The 18,556-nt window shown below is 41.8% G+C and overlaps 1 protein-coding gene across 1 annotated transcript in view; it reads left to right on the top strand.

Annotated features, from left to right (window-relative positions):
* The window catches only part of NEK9 (NIMA related kinase 9), a 347,379-nt gene that overhangs the window by 257,175 nt on the left and 71,648 nt on the right, over positions 1-18,556 (top strand). Inside the window, exons 12-13 of the mRNA XM_053697154.1 lie at positions 10,352-10,552; positions 10,634-10,680. Coding sequence (XP_053553129.1) covers positions 10,352-10,552; positions 10,634-10,680 — 248 coding nt within the window. The remainder of the gene's footprint in view (positions 1-10,351; positions 10,553-10,633; positions 10,681-18,556) is intronic.

Here is an 18,556-nt window from a genome sequence, read left to right on the forward strand (position 1 = left end):
AGGAATATCAATCAAGAGATTGTTGTTCCATCACTGTGTCCTAACCCTTCTTCAAAGAAGGAACGACTTTTGCATAATCTGGACGTAGTCCGTGCCCTGAAGTTCTATTTGCAGGCAACTAAAGATTTTCGTCAAACTTCTTCCCTGTTTGTCGTTTACTCTGGACAGAGAAGAGGTCAAAAGGCTTCGGCTACCTCTCTCTCTTTTTGGCTTCGTAGCATAATACGTTTAGCCTATGAGACTGCTGGACAGCAGCCTCCTGAAAGGATTACAGCTCATTCTACTAGAGCTGTGGCTTCCACCTGGGCCTTTAAAAATGAGGCCTCTGTTGAACAGATTTGCAAGGCTGCAACTTGGTCTTCACTTCACACTTTTTCAAATATTGGTATCCCATAAGTAATGGATGACCCGTGGACTGACTACACTTAACAAGAGAAAACATAATTTATGCTTACCTGATAAATTTATTTCTCTTGTAGTGTAGTCAGTCCACGGCCCGCCCTGTCTTTAAGGCAGATCTAAATTTTTATTAAACTCCAGTTACCACTGCACCCTATGGTTTCTCCTTTCTCGTCTGGTTTTGGTCGAATGACTGAATATGACATGTGAGGGGAGGAGCTATATAGCAGCTCTGCTTGGGTGATCCTCTTGCAACTTCCTGTTAGGAAGAGATATATTCCATAAGTAATGGATGACCCGTGGACTGACTACACTACAAGAGAAATAAATTTATCAGGTAAGCATAAATTATGTTTTCTTTGGCTGATGTTGCTGCTGCTTCAACTTTTTGGTTGGAAACTTTAGCGCAACAAGTACCAGATCCTAATGTGTATAGCATTGTTAAGCTAATTCAACATGCTAATAATTTCATTTGTGATGCCATTTTTGATATCATTAGAATTGATGTCAGATATATGTCTTTAGCTATTTTAGCTAGAAGAGCTTTTTGGCTTAAATCTTGGAATGCTGATATGACTTCTAAATCAACGTTGCTATCTCTTTCTTTCCAAGGTAATACATTATTTGGTTCTCAATTGGATTATATTATTTCAACTGTCACTGGGGGGAAGGGAGCTTTTTTGCCTCAGGATAAAAAATCTAAGGGTAAATTTAGGGCTGCTAACTGTTTTCGTTCCTTTCGTCAGAATAAGGAACAGAAACCTGACCCTTCCCCTAAAGGAACGGTTTCCAATTGGAAGCCTTCTCCAGTCTGGAATAAATCCAATCCATTTAAAAAATCAAAAATCAGCTCCCAAGTCCGCATGAAGGTGCGGCCCTCATTCCAGCGCAGCTGGTAGTGGGTAGACTAAGATTTTACAAGGATGTTTGGAACAATTCAATCCAAAATCATTGGATTCAGAACATTGTTTCTCAAGGGTACAGAATAGGTTTCAAAGTAAGACCGTCTGTGAGAAGTTTCTTTCTTTCATGCATTCCAGTGAACCCAGTAAAGGCTCAGGCTTTCCTGAAGTGTGTTTCAGACCTGGAGTTATCTGGGGTAATTGTGCCAGTTCCCTTTCAGGAACGGGGTCTGGGGTTTTATTCAAATCTGTTCATTGTTCCAAAGAAGGAGAATTCTTTCAGACCAGTTCTGGATCTAAAAATTTTGAATCGTTATGTAAGAATACCAACATTCAAGATGGTGACTATAAGGACTATTCTGCCTTTTGTTCAGCAAGGGCATTATATGTCCACGATAGACTTACAGGATGCATATCTTCATATTCCGATTCATCCAGATCACCGTTTCTGAGATTCTCTTTTCTAGACAGGCATTACCAATTTGTTGCTCTTCCTTTTGGCCTAGCAACAGCTCCAAGGATCTTTTCAAAGGTTCTCGGTGCCCTGCTCTCTGTAATCAGAGAGCGAGGTATTGCGGTGTTTCCTTATTTGGACGATATCTTGGTACTTGCTCAGTCTTTACATTCTGCAGAATCTCAGACGAATCAACTAGTGTTGTTTCTTCAATGACACGGTTGGAGGATCAATTTACCAAAAAGTTCCTTGATTCCTCAGAAAAGGGTAACCTTTTTTGGATTCCAAATAGATTCAGTATCCATGACTTTGTCTCTAACAGACAAAAGACGTCTGAAATTGGTTTCAGCTTGTCGGAACCTTCAATTTTAATCATTCTCTTCAGTAGCTATGTGCATGGAGGTTTTAGGTCTCATGACTGCAGCATCGGACGCGATCCCCTTTGCTCGTTTTCACATGAGACCTCTTCAGCTTTGTATGCTGAGCCAATGGTGCAGGGATTATACAAAGATATCACAATTAATATCCTTAAATCCCAATGTTTGACTATCTCTGACTTGGTGGTTAGATCACCATTGTTTAGTTCAAGGGGCCTTTTTTGTTCGTCCATCCTGGACTGTGATCACAACGGATGCAAGTCTTTCAGGTTGGGGAGCTGTCTGGGGATCTCTGACAGCGCAGGGGGTTTGGAAATCTCAAGAGGCGAGATTACCAATCAATATTTTGGAACTCTGTGCGATTCTCAGAGCGCTTCAGTTTTGGCCTCTTCTGAAGAGAGAACCGTTTATTTGTTTTCAGACGGACAATGTCACAACCGTGGCGTATGTCAATCATCAAGGTGGGACTCACAGTCCTCAAGCTATGAAAGAAGTATCTTGGATACTTGCATGGGCGGAATCCAGCTCCTGTCTAATCTCTGCGGTCCATATCCCAGGTATAGACAATTGGGAAGTGGATTATCTCAGCTGACAGACTTTACATCCGGGAGAGTGGTCTCTTCACCCAGATGTGTGTTTTTAGATTGTTCAGATGTGGGGGCTTCCAGAAATAGATCTGATGGCTTCTCATCTAAACAGGAAACTTCCCAGGTATCTGTCCAGGTCCAGGGATCCTCAGGCGGAAGCAGTGGAAGCGTTGTCACTTCCTTGGAGATAGCAACCTGCTTATATCTTTCCGCCTCTAGTTCTTCTTCCAAGAGTGATTTCCAAAATCATAATGGAACGTTCATTTGTACTGCTGGTGGCTCCAGCATGGCCACACAGGTTTTGGTATGCGGATCAAGGAACTTTTTCGGATGTCCAGTTGCCAACCTTGGCCACTTCCGTTAAGGTCAGACCTTCTATCTCAAGGCCCATTTTTCAATCAGGATCTCAAATCATTAAATTTGAAGGTATGGAGATTAGTGCTTAGTCATAGAGGTTTCTCTCACTCAATGATTAATACTATGTTGCAGGCTCGCAAATCTTTGTCTAGAAAAATGTATTACCGAGTTTGGAAGACTTACATTTCATGGTGTTCTTCTCATAAATTCTCTTGGCATTCTTTTAGAATTCCTAGAATTTTACAGTTTCTTCAGGATGGTTTGGATAAGGGTTTATCTGCAAGTTCCTTGAAAGGACAAATCTCTGCTCTTTCTGTTCTGTTCCTCAGAAAAATTGCTAATCTTCCTGATATTCATTGTTTTGTACAGGCTTTGGTTCGTATCAAGCCTGTCATTAAGTCAATCTCTCCTCCTTGGAGTCTTAATTTGGTTTTGAGGGCTTTACAGGCTCCTCCTTTTGAGCCTATGCATTCTCTGGACATTAAATTACTTTCTTGGAAAGTATTGTTCCTTTTGGCCATCTATTCTGCTAGAAGAGTTTCTGAATTATCTGCTCTTTTTTGTGAGTCTTCTTTTCTGATTTTTCATCAGGATAAGGCGGTTTTGCGGACTACATTTAAATTTTTACCTAAAGTTGTGAATTCTAACAACATTAGCAGAGAAATTGTTGTCCCTTCGTTGTGTCCTAATCCTAAGAATTCTCTGGAGAGATCTTTACATTATTTGGATGTGGTAAGAGCTTTGAAATATTATGTTGAAGCTACTAAAGATTTCAGAAAGACTTCTAATCTATTTGTTATCTTTTCTGGTTCTAGGAAAGGTCAGAAGGCTTCTGCCATTTCTTTGGCATCTTGGTTAAAGCTTTTGATTCATCATGCTTATTTGGAGTCGGGTAAATCCCCGCCTCAGAGGATTACGGCTCATTCTACTAGGTCAGTTTCTACTTCCTGGGCTTTTAAGAATGAAGCTTCTGTTGATCAGATTTGCAAAGCAGCAACTTGGTCTTCTTTGCATACTTTTACAAAATTCTACCATTTTGATGTTTTCTCTTCTTCAGAAGAAGTTTTTGGTAGAAAACCAAAAACCAGTTTGATTCTTCTGCTTATAATTTCAGTTTTTTTCATTATAAAGATTAAAACTTTTTGTTTTGGGTTGTGGATTAATTTTTCAGCAGAATTGGCTGTCTTTATTTTTATCCCTCCCTCTCTAGTGTCTCTTGCGTGGAGTTCCACATCTTGGGTATTTGCTATCCCATACGTCACTAGCTCATGGACTCTTGCCAATTACATGAAAGAAAACATAATTTATGTAAGAACTTACCTGATAAATTCATTTCTTTCATTTTGGCAAGAGTCCATTAGGCCCACCCTTTTTGTGGTGGTTATGATTTTTTTGTATAAAGCACAATTACTCCAATTCCTTGTTGATGCTTTCGCTCCTTTCTTATCACCCCACTTCTTGGCTATTCGTTAAACTGAATTGTGGGTGTGGTGGGGGGTGTATTTATAGGCATTTTGAGGTTTGGGAAACTTTGCCCCTCCTGGTAGGAATGTATATCCCATACGTCACTAGCTCATGGACTCTTGCCAATATGAAAGAAATGAATTTATCAGGTAAGTTCTTGCATAAATTATGTTTTTTTATTGCCGCAGATGTTGTTTTGACTAATAACAGTAAAATTGTTGCGCTTTTATTATTTAAAGGCGCAGTACGCTTTTTAGTTCAAAGTTTTTGAGTATATGTTTTGACTTCAGAGCTCAATATATCAAGTAAAGAACGACTATTATTGCTAGTCTGTTTAACATGTCTGAACTTGAGGAAACTACTTGTTCTATGTGTTTAGATGCCATTGTGGAACCCCCTCTTACTTTTAGTCCCTCATGTACTGAAAGGGCCTTACAATGTAAAGAGCAGATTTTCTTTAAGGAAAGTGTGCTTAAGGATGATTCTCAGTCTGATGAGAATCAGGGTATGCAGCTAATTTCTCCCCAAGCGTCACAACCTTTAACGCCCACCCAAGCAACGCCGGGTTCTTCAACCACGTCTAATTCATTTACTCTTCAGGATATGGCTGCAGTTATGTCAACTACCCTTACAGAGGTTTTATCTAAGTTGCCAGTGTTACAGGGAAAACGCAGCAGGACAGAAGTCAATGTGAATACTGCAACCTCTGATGCATTGTTGGCTATTTCCGATGTACCCTCGCAGGGATCTGAATTGGGGGTCAGGGAACTTCTGTTTGAGGGGGAACTTTCCGATTCGGGAAGTGTGTTACCTCAGACGGATTCGGATGTCATGTCCTTTAGATTTAAGCTTGAACACCTCCGCCTGTTACTTCAGGAGGTTTTAGCGACTCTGGATGATTGTGACTCTATTGTGGTACCACCAGAGAAATTGTGTAAAATGGACAAATACTTAGAAGTGCCTGCTTACTCTGATGTTTTTCCAGTTCCTAAGAGAATCTCTGAAATTATTACGCGGGAATGGGATAGACCGGGTATCCCATTCTCACCCTCTCCTAATTTTAAGAAAATGTATCCCATATCTGACACTGTTCGGGACTCTTGGCATACAGTCCCTAAGGTGGAGGGAGCTATATCTACCCTGGCTAAGCGTACAACTATTCCTATTGAGGACAATTGTGCTTTTAAAGACCCTATGGATAAGAAATTGGAGGGTCTTCTAAAAAAGTTATTTATTCATTAGGGTTTCCTTTTACAACCGATAGCCTGCATTGTGCCAGTTACCACTGTGGCGGCCTTCTGGTTTGACGCCTTAGAAGAGTCTCTTAAGACTGAGACTCCCTTAGAGGACATTTTAGATAGAATTAAGGCTCTTAAGCTGGCTAATTCTTTTATTACGGATGCCGCCTTTCAGATTGCCAAATTGGCAGCTAAGAATGCCGGATTTGCCATTTTAGCGTGTAGAACGTTATGGTTAAAATTTTGGTCTGCTGATGTGTCATCTAAGTCAAAGCTTTTGGCTATTCCTTTCAAAGGAAAAACCCTATTCGGGCCTGACTTGAAAGAAATCATTTCTGACATTACGGGAGGTAAGGGTCATCTCCTACCTCAGGATAGAACAGCTAAACTAAGGGGTAAACAAAATAATTTTCGTTCCTTTCAGAAATTCAAAGGAGTGCCCTCTTCTTCTTCCTCTTCCTCTAAACAGGAAGGGAATTTTGCTTAGGCCAAGTCCGTCTGGAGACCCAACCAGGCTTGGAACAAGGGTAAACAACCCAAGAAGCCCACTGCTGCTACCAAGACAGCATGAAGTGGCGTCCCCCGATCCGGGACCGGATCTAGTAGGGGGCAGACTTTCTCTCTTTGCCCAGGCTTGGGTGAGAGTTGTTCATGACCCCTGGACACTGGAAATCGTGTCCCAAGGGTATCAACTGGAATTCAAAAATTCTCTCCCAAGGGGGAGGTTTCTTCTTTCACGATTGTCTGTAGACCAGATAAAAAGAGAGGCGTTCTTACGTTGTGTAAAAGACCTCTCTACTATGGGAGTAATTTGTCCCGTTCCAATACTGGAACAGGGGCAGGGGTTTTACTCAAATATTTTCGTGGTCCCCAAAAAAGAAGGCACGTTTCAACCTATTTTAGATCTAAAAAGTCTAAACAAATTTCCCATCCTTCAAGATGGAGACTATTCGAACAATTCTGCTATTGATCCAGGAGGGTCAATATATGACTACCGTGGACTTGAAGGATGCATATCTTCATATTCCTATCCACAAGGATCATCACCAGTTCCTAAGGTTTGCCTTCCTGGACAAACATTTTCAGTTTGTGGCTCTTCCCTTCGGGTTAGCCACAGCACCTAAGATCTTCACAAAGGTTCTAGGGTCACTTCTGGCGGTTCTCAGGCCGCGGGGAATTGCAGTGGCGCCTTATCTGGACGATATTCTGATCCAGGCGTCGTCTTACCATCTGACAAAATCTCATACAGACATGGTTCTGTCCTTTCTGAGGACTCATGGGTGGAAGGTAAACCTAGAAAAGAGTTCATTATTTCCACAGACAAGGGTTCCATTCTTGGGAACTCTAATAGACTCCTTATCCATGAAAATATTCTTGATGAAGGTCAGAAAGTTAAAGATTCTGAATACATGCGGAGCCCTTCAGTCCAATCCTCGGCCATCAGTGGCTCAGTGCATGGAGGTAATTGGATTGAGGGTGGCAGCAATGGACATCATTCCGTTTGCTCGTTTTCATCTCAGACCGCTACAACTGAGCATGCTCAGGCAGTGGAATGGAGATTATGCAAATTTGTCTCCTCAAATAGATCTGGATCAGGAGACAAGAGACTCTCTTCTTTGGTGGTTGTAGCCGGATCATCTGTCCCAAGGGACGTGCTTCCGCAGACCCTCATGGGTGATAGTGACAACGGACGCCAGTCTACTAGGTTGGGGTGCAGTCTGGAATTCCCTGAAGGCTCAGGGTGTGTGGTCTCAGTCGGAGTCTCTACTTCCAATCAATATTCTGGAATTGAGAGCGATATTCAATGCGCTTCAGGCTTGGCCTCAGTTGGCTTCGGCCATATTCATCCGTTTTCAGTCGGACAACATCACGACTGTGGCTTACATCAATCATCAGGGAGGAACAAGGAGTTCTTTAGCGATGACAGAAGTATCCAAGATAATTCGATGGGCGGAGGCTCACTCTTGTTCTCTGTCAGCAATAAACATCCCAGGAGTGGACAACCGGGAAGCAGACTTTTTAAGCAGACAGACGTTTCATCTGGGGGAGTGGGAACTCCATCCGGAGGTCTTTGCCACTCTGATTCTCAGATGAGGCAGACCGGAATTGGATCTGATGACGTCTCGTCAGAATGCCAAGCTCCCAAGATACGAATCCAGGTCAAGCAGTGCCCTGGTCGTTCAACCTATCTTATGCGTTTCCACCGTTTGCTCTCCTTCCCCGGGTGATTGCACGGATCAAACAGGAAAAGGCTTTGTTAATTCTAATCGCGCCTGCGTGGCCTCGCAGGACTTGGTATGCCGATCTAGTGGACATGTCCTCTCTGCCGCCGTGGAAGCTTCCATTGAGGCAAGAGCTTCTCATTCAGGGACCCTTCCAACATCTGAATCTAGTTTCTCTGCAGCTGACTGCTTGGAGATTGAACGCTCTATTTTATCTAAGCGGGGGTTCTCTGATTCGGTCATTGCTACTTTGATTCAGGCACGTAAGCCTGTCACTAGAAAGATTTACCATAAGATATGGCGTAAATATCTTTATTGGTGCGAATCCAAGGGCTACTCATGGAGTAGAGTTAGGATTCGCAGGATTTTATCTTTTCTCCAAGAAGGATTGGAGAAGGGGTTATCAGCAAGTTCCTTAAAGGGACACATTTCTGCTTTGTCGATTTTACTACACAAGCGTTTGGCAGATGTTCCAGACGTTCAGTGTTTTTGTCAGGCTCTGACCAGAATCAAGCCTGTGTTTAGACCAATTGCTCCACCCTGGAGTTTGAATTTAGTTCTTAAGGTTCTTCAAGGGGTTCCGTTTGAACACATGCATTCTATTGATATTAAGTTGTTATCTTGGAAGGTTTTATTTTTGGTTGCTATTTCTTCTGCTCGTAGAGTTTCCGAGCTTTCAGCGTTACAATGTGACTCTCCTTATCTTATTTTTCATTCTGTTAAGGTGGTTTTACGTACCAAACCTGGTTTTCTTCCTAAGGCTGTTTCTAATAAGAATATTAATCGTGAAATTGTTGTTTCTTCATTGTGTCCTAATCCTTCTTCTAAGAAGGAGCTTTTATTGCATAACTTGGACGTGGTCCATGCCCTGAAGTTTTACTAAAGATTTTCGTCAATCATCTTCTTTATTTATTGTTTTTTATGGAAAGTGTAGGGGTCAGAAAGCTACGGCTACCTCTTTCTTTTTGGCTGAAGAGTATCATCCGTCTGACATATGAGACTGCTGGACAGCAACCTCCAGAACGAATTACGGCTCATTCTACTAGAGCTGTGGCTTCCTCATGGGCATTTAAAAATTATGCTTCTGTTGAACAGATTTGCAAGGCTGCAACTTGGTTGTCTCTTCACACTTTTTCCAAATTTTCCAAATTTGATACTTTTGCCTCGTCCGAGGCTGTTTTTGAGAGAAAGGGTTCTTCAAGCAGTGGTGCCTTCCGTTTAGGTCTCTGTCTTGTCCCTCCCTTTCATCCGTGTCCTATAGCTTTGGTATTGTATCCCATAAGTAAGGATGAAATCCGTGGACTCGTCATATCTTGTAAAAGAAAAGGAAATTTATGCTTACCTGATAAAAGTATTTCTTTTACGATATGACGAGTCCACGGCCCTCCCTGTCATTTCTAAGACAGGTAATTATTTTTGTTAAACTTCAGTCACCTCTGCACCTTTGGCTTTTCCTTTCTCTTCCTAACTTCGGTGGAATGACTGGAGTGGGAGGGAAGGGAGGAGCTATATATACAGCTCTGCTGTGGTGCTCTTTGCCACTTCCTGCTAAATAGTTATCCCATAAGTAAGGATGAAATCCGTGGACTCGTCATATCGTAAAAGAAATAAATTTATCAAGTAAGCATAAATTTCCTTTTTATTACAACAATGACTGTTTAATATCCTTTAAAGGGATAGGAAAGTCAAAATTAAACTTGCAGGATTCAGATAGAGCCGGTCATTTAAGACTCTTTTAAATTCACTTCTATTTTCAAATGTGTTTTGTTCTTTTAGTATCCCTTGTTGAAAAAGAATACGCACATATCATACACTAGTGGGAGCTGCTGCTGATTGGTGCCTGCACACATTTGTCTCTTGTGATTGACTACCTAGATGTGTTCAGCTAGCTGCTGATTGGTGCCTGCAAACATTTGTCTCTTGTTGTTTAAAATTGTATGTTCTATCCAAATCATGAAAGGGAATTTTGGAGTTTCCTATCCCTTTAACATATCATTTTTCAGACTCCGGGTAACATTGCTTGAGTGTCCTGCTTAGCTTTATATGAAACCGTTTAGTAGGAGGGAGCCAATGAAAATCTTTTGTTTTCTGGACGTTTATAATAATATGTAATGTGTCATTTAACTGTCTCTCCATCATTCCATAGCTTTATATTGACTGCTTTTAAAGGTCCATTGACTTCCAGGGTTCAGTAGACACCAGTCTCTAATGCCATAGGTTAAACATTGAGGTAGCTGGACTGTTGTCTGATCAGCCTGGGGAACAGATCTAGCAATTTAATGGTAATTTCTCATGTGTAAGTACTGCTCAGTCATTTATGATGGATTCACTGTACCTTCTCTGTGTTACAGATGAGGGTCAGCTGTACTCTTTTGGATCAGATTATTATGGCTGCCTTGGGCTAAATCAGTCTGCCGGTTCAGAGGTTCTTGAGCCGATGTTGGTGGATTTCTTCCTCAATGAGCCGGTGGAGCAGGTCTCCTGCGGGGATAGTCACATCATGGTGCTGACACGTAGCAAGTGTGTGTATTCCTGGGGATGTGGGGAGTACGGTGAGTCTTGAGGAGCATATGGCACTCTGTGATTTATACTGTGACAAAGTATGATGATAATGTATTCTGTCCTCTCTGTAGGTCGCCTGGGTCTGGACTCTGAGGATGATGTGTACTTCCCTCAGAAGGTGACTGCCTCTAGCTCCCTATTTGTCATTCCCTCCTGCTCTTGTTTTTCCCTTCCTTTGGCTTTTATTCTTGCTTTGTAATCTTCCTGCCTGTAGTCTTTGGTATTTGTGCCATTTCTCTGTGCAGCTATCTCATTTCCTTATTGCATCAGTTCCACAATTATCTAAACCGTTTTTACCCTATTCCTGCTGCTTTATTTACCAATGTGTCCCATCCTCCACCATCACCACCTTGCTCCATCTTCTAATACTCCTGTGTTGCCCACCTATTACCCCCATGCTCCATCTATTGTCACTCATTGCCCCTTTCCCATCCCCTCACCTTTTCACTTCTCTTCCCCTTTCTTCTTTTTACGTTCTCTTTTTAATTACTTCTCAATATTACCAACTCTATAACATTTTTATTTAATATCTTAGTCTAACCTAAGTCAGTACCCCTCCCTGGTGGGGGCATGGAAAAGGAACAAACTTTGTTTTCTTTACCTGCTGACCATCCCTAGCCCATTCTTAGTCTTGTTCTTCATATGATGGACAGGTCTGGTCTGCCTCTCTCTGATAAGTTATAGGTGGAGGCTGCATACAGGTTTATGTTCTCACTAAGCTGCTTACATTTATCCCGGTAGATCCTCAAAGGTCCTCATTTGGCAGCGATACGAGATATGTAGACCAGCCAAGATAAAGTGGCAGCATTTTTGTGTTTTACAACGATGGTCACAATAGAACCACCAACATTTGTGTACCAGCTTTCCATTTAACCTAATTTCTTTTATTTTGACACTTTCAGGTCTCTGCTGTGCTTTTTCAGCTTCAGATTTGGCTTGGAGTGGGCTAATTAATTTTGTGCGGTACCTTTTGCATTGTACAGACATCTAATGGTTTTGTTCAGTTTAGTAAATATCTTCTGACATGTTTGTCGTCTTATTTTTGTTTGCTCCCCTTAGGGTTGCACCGATACCATTTTTTTAAGACCGAGTACAAGTACCGATACTTTTTTCAAATACTCACCGATACCAATTACCGATACTTTTTTAATGTCATGACAGTTTACCAAGCACAATACAGACTAATGATTTAAGATCGCTTCTTTATAATTATGACCTGTATCTCAAAAGACATTATGAAATAATAAAACAGTTTTATGTGCTTGTTGTCACAAAGTTTACAGAACATGTTTATAAATAAAAATATTACAATAATGTATATTAATAACAATAAATAACAGCTGCAGCAGCTGGGGCTGGAAAGCTACAATTTAAAGGGGCGATTACTGGATGCAATTGGGTTGTAGAGTGCCTATATAACTGATAAATCTGACACTTGTACAAAGTCGTATAATTTAATTCTGAAAATAATATTGGGGAAGGAGTTTCCCAGTAATCCCCTTTGAGAAAAATGGGGCATTTGCATTCTACTGACTCAACAGAAAATAGGGCTTGTCTTCATATTTTTCCAGGGCTGCTTTTTATTCCCAGTCCAGCCCTGGCTAAGGTCGTTCCTCTGAGTACAGTATATTTTGAGCATAATTGTGCAAGATGAGAGGCTTCCAGCTGTAAAGTAGCAGCTTTTGGAGCACTGCTCTGACGTAAAATAATACAAATAACAGCAATTTGTGTTTGCAGAACAGAAGTGAACAATTGTTAGTTAAGTCTCCACTCCAGCTTAAAATGAAATAGGAACATACAGTTTGAAAAATGCCACAAGATGGCGTATGGGTAGGAATTGGAGGTATCGGTTTAAGTAACTAGTATCGTTATCGGTGCAACCCTAGCTCCCCTGTTTTACAATGCAGGGTAGTCAGTTCAAAAGTTCCTGAGTTTTATTTTATAGCTCTTTATTACTTTTTTGTGTGAGGGGGACATTTAAACCAAGGTTTAGGTAACACTTTTGTACAGTTCTACTTATGTGAGTAGTGATTAGATATATTGCTTGTCATTGCACTTCAGTGTTAATGTATGTGTAACTCTGCCTAAACCTCAATAAATAAATGTAGTCCTTACAGTAATGTTGTTCATGCCAGACAAGGCCTTCCTGGTATCTTTAGACCTGCAAGATGCATAATTTCATATTCCTGTCAAATCCCATAACAGATGTTGGAAATCCATAACTTGGACCATGCCAGAAGAGCATTGAAGATAGCCTTCTACTCCAGAACATTGATAATAAGAATCACTTCCGCTGGCCGCCAGGTTGCCTGAGCTCTCAGAGAACCCCACATTGCACCTCAGCCTGTCAAACTCGCATCTGTTTTTCTAATTTCCCATGATGGATACCGGAAGCACATGCCCTGGAGAATTGGTTCCCAAGACAGCCACCAGGGGAGAGATTCTCCATAGATAATACCTGAGACAGGTCCAAATGATTTCCATTCCATTGCCTGAGTGTGTATATATATATATATAACTGTAGCGGTCTCAGATGAAAACCGAGCAAAAGGAATAGCGTCTGAAGCTGCAACCATTAGACCTACCAACTTTATGCATTGAGCTGCCGAAGAGTGGATTGAAGTAGACGGTAGGCAGCTTCTCCCTGCGTTGATCTGTAAGATAAATACGCATGCTGATAGACTCTATGATGATGATCCCTAGAAAGTTCACTCTTGTGTTGGGGGTGAGTGAACTCTTTCCCCGCTTTAATTTACAGCCATGCATCCGAAGATACCAGAGTAACCTTTTTTTGTGTGAGAAGTCTGTAAATGTAAAGGTGGCACCTGAACCAAAATGTCATCCAAGTATGGTGCCACAGCAATCCCCTGTAGTCTGACTACAGCAATGAGGCCCCTTAGAACCTTTGTAAAGATTTTGGGAGCCGTAGCTAAACCAAATGAGAGAGCTTTGAACTCGTAAGCTTGACCAGGAAAACAAAATGTAGATGAATTGACCTTCTTGCACAAGAGAAGAATAGATCTGATAGTTTACATTTTAAAGGAAGGTACCACTTCTTCAGGCACTGCAGGTCTAAGATGGGACGAAAAGTTCTATTATTTTTTGCGACGATGAAGAGGTTTGAATAGAACCCTCTTCCCTTCACTGCCTGAGGCACTGGGACAGCAACTCCCATAGATACTAGATCTTCTACACATAGTAGGAAGGCTGTTCTTTTTTCCGACTTCCTAGAGATCCTTGATAAGAGGAACCTTCCCCTTAAAGCGCAGGATCTGAAACCTATTTTGTTAACCTGAATCAAAGAGTCATGAATGGATTAAGCCAAAACTTCCTGAAACAGAGATAATCTGCCCCATAATTGACCTGAGCTCAAGTCAAGGACCGACTCTTCATGCTAACTTGTTGTCTGGGGTTGATTTATTGGGCTGGCTGTTCTTGTTCCACACCGGGTTTAGCTTCCAGGTGCTTCTGGGCATTTCAAACTTGGTTGTTTAAGTACTCCTCTGTGTCTTGTTCGGACGAAAGGAACGAAAACGTCCCTTAGTTCTAGATTTCTGATCTTGGTGTAGAAAGGCACCCTTTCCCGCCAGTGACAGTAGAAATGATGGAATCCAGGCCCCGGCCAAATAAGGATTTTCCTGTTAAAGCCAAAGATAGTAATCTAGACTTGGAAACCATGTCCGCTCAAAGACTTTAGACAGAGAGTCCTCCTAGCCAACACTGCTAAGCCAGAATTCTTGGCATTGCGACAAATTATTTGGATAGTGGCATCATAATTTAAGGAATTGGTCGTTTTTGTACATGAATGCAGGCTTGAATATACTCCAAAGGGGATTCTACCAAAATCAGTTTAGATAAGACGTCACACCAAGAGGTGGCAGCCCAGCCACTGCAGTGATACCTACGGCGGGTTGAAAAAGCAAGCCTACCTGAAGGAAGACCTTTGTCAGATATCCCTTTAACTTCCTTAAAGATGTACTATCTTCCAGAGGGATAGTAGTGCGTTTAGCCAGGGTAGAAATGGCGCCGCCTACCTTTAAGGGGACAGTATTCCACACTTTAAAATGGCTATCCGAAAACATTCTCTTTAAAGCTTGAAGAAGGAGAAAATGGGACACCATTTTTTCCCACTCCTTGGTTATAATGTCTCCACACATGAAGGTACTGGGAACACTTCAGGGGTTTTCACTTTAGGTTTAAATACCATTTCTAATTTATGTACCTGTTTTTCCTCTGAGGGTTTAGAGTTAGGTTCGCCTAATGTGTTTAAAACCTCTAAGTAAATATCTTAGGTTTTCCATTTTGAATCTAAAATTAATATCCTGATTCTCCAGAGGAGTTAGAGGATGAAAGTTCTCCTTCAAAACTAACCAAGGAATCATCAACTACAGAAAGCTACATATGGCTGACTGCTGCAGCTCCAACAGAACTGCTAGTCATAGACTCAGAGGAACAGTGTTTAACCTTCCTTTTCCCTGCAAATGGCATAGCACTCAGGGCAGGAGAAACTGCGGGTTGTAACTGGCCGCAGATTGTAACTGGGCTGCAAAATTAGGGGGAAAAGTACCAGCCCCGTGGTGGGCTTGAGAGACCGGTTCAGAGAGAACAGCATGTATTGGGATAGGGGCCGTCGTTTGCGGCTGTAGTATTGGCATATCTGGGCATACTGAGATCTGCGAGTCCGTGGAAAGTCCAGGGGTAGATTAGGATGGCGGGGACACCGCGGACGTCTGATTATCAGGACCCCCTGAATGAAACTGCAGCACAGATGTAAGGCAAGCATTACATAATTGAGCCTGAGGGGACACAGTATGAAACCTGCATAATCAGGGAATAGGGCAATTATCCTCATGACTACGTTCTATTTCATAGAGTCAGCCATAATGTATTATGGGTAGGAAAAACTGTGAATAACCTAACAACATAAAAAAGGGAGGATTGGGCAAAAAAACACTTTGAAGCACAACAGCAATATGTTAAATATACTGGCCCAAATAGCTGTTTGAGGTGTCTCACCACCTCTGTATCAGGTGCTGCTATTCCAGATGTGAAGGCGCCAAAAATTTGCAGCTTGAAGCCTTTAAGCCCACCCTCCGCTGCAAAGCCCACAGCGCTGTGAAAACGCTGAATTAAGGCGTGCACTAAATATGTGTAAAATAACGCTCAGATAGGCCCATACTGTATCTGCACAGCAGCGGCTTGTACCGGGTCTGAACACCAAGTCCAGTGAGAGAGCCCGGTGCCTCTTCTGTAGTATTCGGCATCCGTACGAACGGTGTGCAAATGACCACAGTCTAGCCCTATACCTGAGTTTCCTGAGGGACCGAAGGATTTTCACCTGCCCTTCCTAATAAAGCAATAGGGTCCTTATGTACTACCCCCATGAATAATAATTCAGGCTGAGTCTGTTGCTCACAGGTTTCCTAGCAGGGAAACAAACCTGTGAGTCTAGTGACCAGTGGCTGTAAAATTTCAGTCTTGCTCACTGAGCTAAATAGCAGCAACATCTGGGGTCTTAAGACAGCCTCCTGTATGTGTGACCACTGTCCCCCATCTATTGGGCAACAAGCTATTAGAGGAATACAAGGTATATCCAGTTTCTTGTCATTCTGCATCCTGTAACACAAAAGGAAAATCGGTGTAACTAACACTATTTGCCCAAAGGGAGGATAGTAACAAACACTGGAAGAGGCATAGGAACTGTCCTGCGACCACCAGTAGCTAACATACACCACAACTCTACTAAGATAATTACATGGCTTGTCCTCTCTGCAGGAAACAATCCATGAGGACCATAAAATCAGAATCTTCAGCAGAGCACCTCTCTCTGCCACCTCCATGAAGCGAGGCAAAGAACTACTGAGAGGGTAGGGGAAGTGGGAGGGATATTTAATGCTTTGTTTGGGCTGTGTCTGCCTCCTGGTGGCCAGGTGAAGTATTTCCCATAGGTTATGAATGGAATTCATTTGCTTCAACAAACTTTTGTATGTTTTCTCTTGTTAAGTGTAGTCATTCCACGGGTCATCCATTACTTATGGAATATATCTCTTCCCTAACAGGAAGTTGCAAGAGGATCACCCAAGCAGAGGTGCTATATAGCTCCTCCCCTCACATGTCATATTCAGTCATTCTCTTGCAACCTAACTAAAGATAGGTCGTTGTGAGAGGTCTGTGGTGTTTTTTAACTTAGTTTATTTCTTCAATCAAAAATTTGTTATTTTAAATGGCACCAGAGTGTGCTGTTTGTTCTCAGGCAGCATTAGAAGAAGAATCTGCCTGCGTTTTCTATGATCTTAGCAGACGTAACTAAGATCCACTGGCTGTTCTCATCTGAGGAGTGAGGTAACTTCAGAAAAGGGGAATAGCATGCAGGGCCCCCCTGCAAACGAGGTATGTGCAGTAAATTATTTTTCTGAGGAATGGAATTGACTGAGAAAATACTGCTGATACCAATGTAACGTAAGTCCAGCCTTAAATGCAGTGATAGCGACTGGTATTAGGCTGATGAGTGTGTGTACACTGAATGTATTTTTATAAGGAATGGAATTGACTCTGAAAATACTGTTAATACTGAAGTAATGTAGGAGCCTTAACTGCAGTAAAAGCGACTGGTAGCAGGCTTATTAATAACACTTCATTACTTTTAAAATGTTTGTTCTAAACGGTTACTGGCATGTTAATCGTTTTTTTGTGAGGTACTTGGTGATGAAACTTATTGGGGCATGATTTTTACCACATGGCTATCTTTGTTTTCTGCATAGAAACAGTTAACTGAGCTCCCCCACTGTTGTAATATGAGTGGGAGGGGCCTATTTTAGCGCTTTTTTGCGCAGTAAAAATTCAGTCACAATCTGTCTACTTCATCCTCCATGATCCAGGACGTCTCTAGAAAGTTCAGGGGTCTCCAAAATTCATTTTGAGGGAGGTAATCAGTCACAGCAGACCTGTGACAGTGTGTTTTGACTGTGATAAAAACGTTAATTATTAAATTATTATCCGTTTTTGGGTATTAAGGGGTTAATCATCCATTTGCTGGTGGGTGCAATCCTTTGCTAACTTAATACATTTACTGTGAAAATTTGGTTGCTATAACTAATTTGGTTCATTGTTATTTCAACTGTGACAGTTTTTTGTGCTTCTTAAAGGCACAGTAGCGTTTTTTATATTGCTTCTTGCTCATTGCTAGTCTGTTTAAACATGTCTGACACAGATGAATCTCTTTGTTCACTATGTTTAAAGGCCAATGTGGAGCCCAATAGAAATTTGTGTACTAATTGCATTGATGTTACTTTAAATAAAAGTCAATCTTTACATGTAAATAAATTATCACCAGACAACGAGGGGGAAGTTATGCCGACTAACTCTCCTCATGTGTCAGTACCTTCGCCTCCCGCTCAGGAGGTGCGTGATTTTGTGGCGCCAAGTACATCAGGGAGGCCCTTACAAATCACTTTGCAAGACATGGCTACTGTTATGACAGAAGTATTATCTAAATTGCCAGAATTAAGAGGCAAGCGCGATAGCTCTGGGTTAAGGACAGAGCGCGCGGATAATGTGAGAGCCATGTCAGATACTGCGTCACAGTTTGCAGAACATGAAGACGGAGAGCTTCATTCTGTGGGTGACGGATCTGATCCAGGGAGACTGGATTCAGAGATTTCTAATTTTAAATTTAAGCTTGAGAACCTCCGCTTATTGCTAGGGGAGGTATTAGCGGCTCTGAATGATTGTAACACGGTTGCAATTCCAGAAAAATTATGTAGGTTGGATAGATACTATGCGGTACCGGTGTGTACTGACGTGTTTCCTATACCTAAAAGGCTTACAGAGATTATTAGCAAGGAGTGGGATAGACCTGGTGTGCCTTTTTCCCCTCCTCCCATATTTAGGAAAATGTTTCCTATAGACGCCACCACACGAGACTTATGGCAGACGGTCCCTAAGGTGGAGGGAGCAGTTTCTACTTTAGCTAAGCGTACCACTATCCCGGTGGA

This window comes from Bombina bombina, chromosome 1, assembly GCF_027579735.1.
Source record: "Bombina bombina isolate aBomBom1 chromosome 1, aBomBom1.pri, whole genome shotgun sequence".
Classification (NCBI taxonomy): Eukaryota; Metazoa; Chordata; class Amphibia; order Anura; family Bombinatoridae; genus Bombina; species Bombina bombina.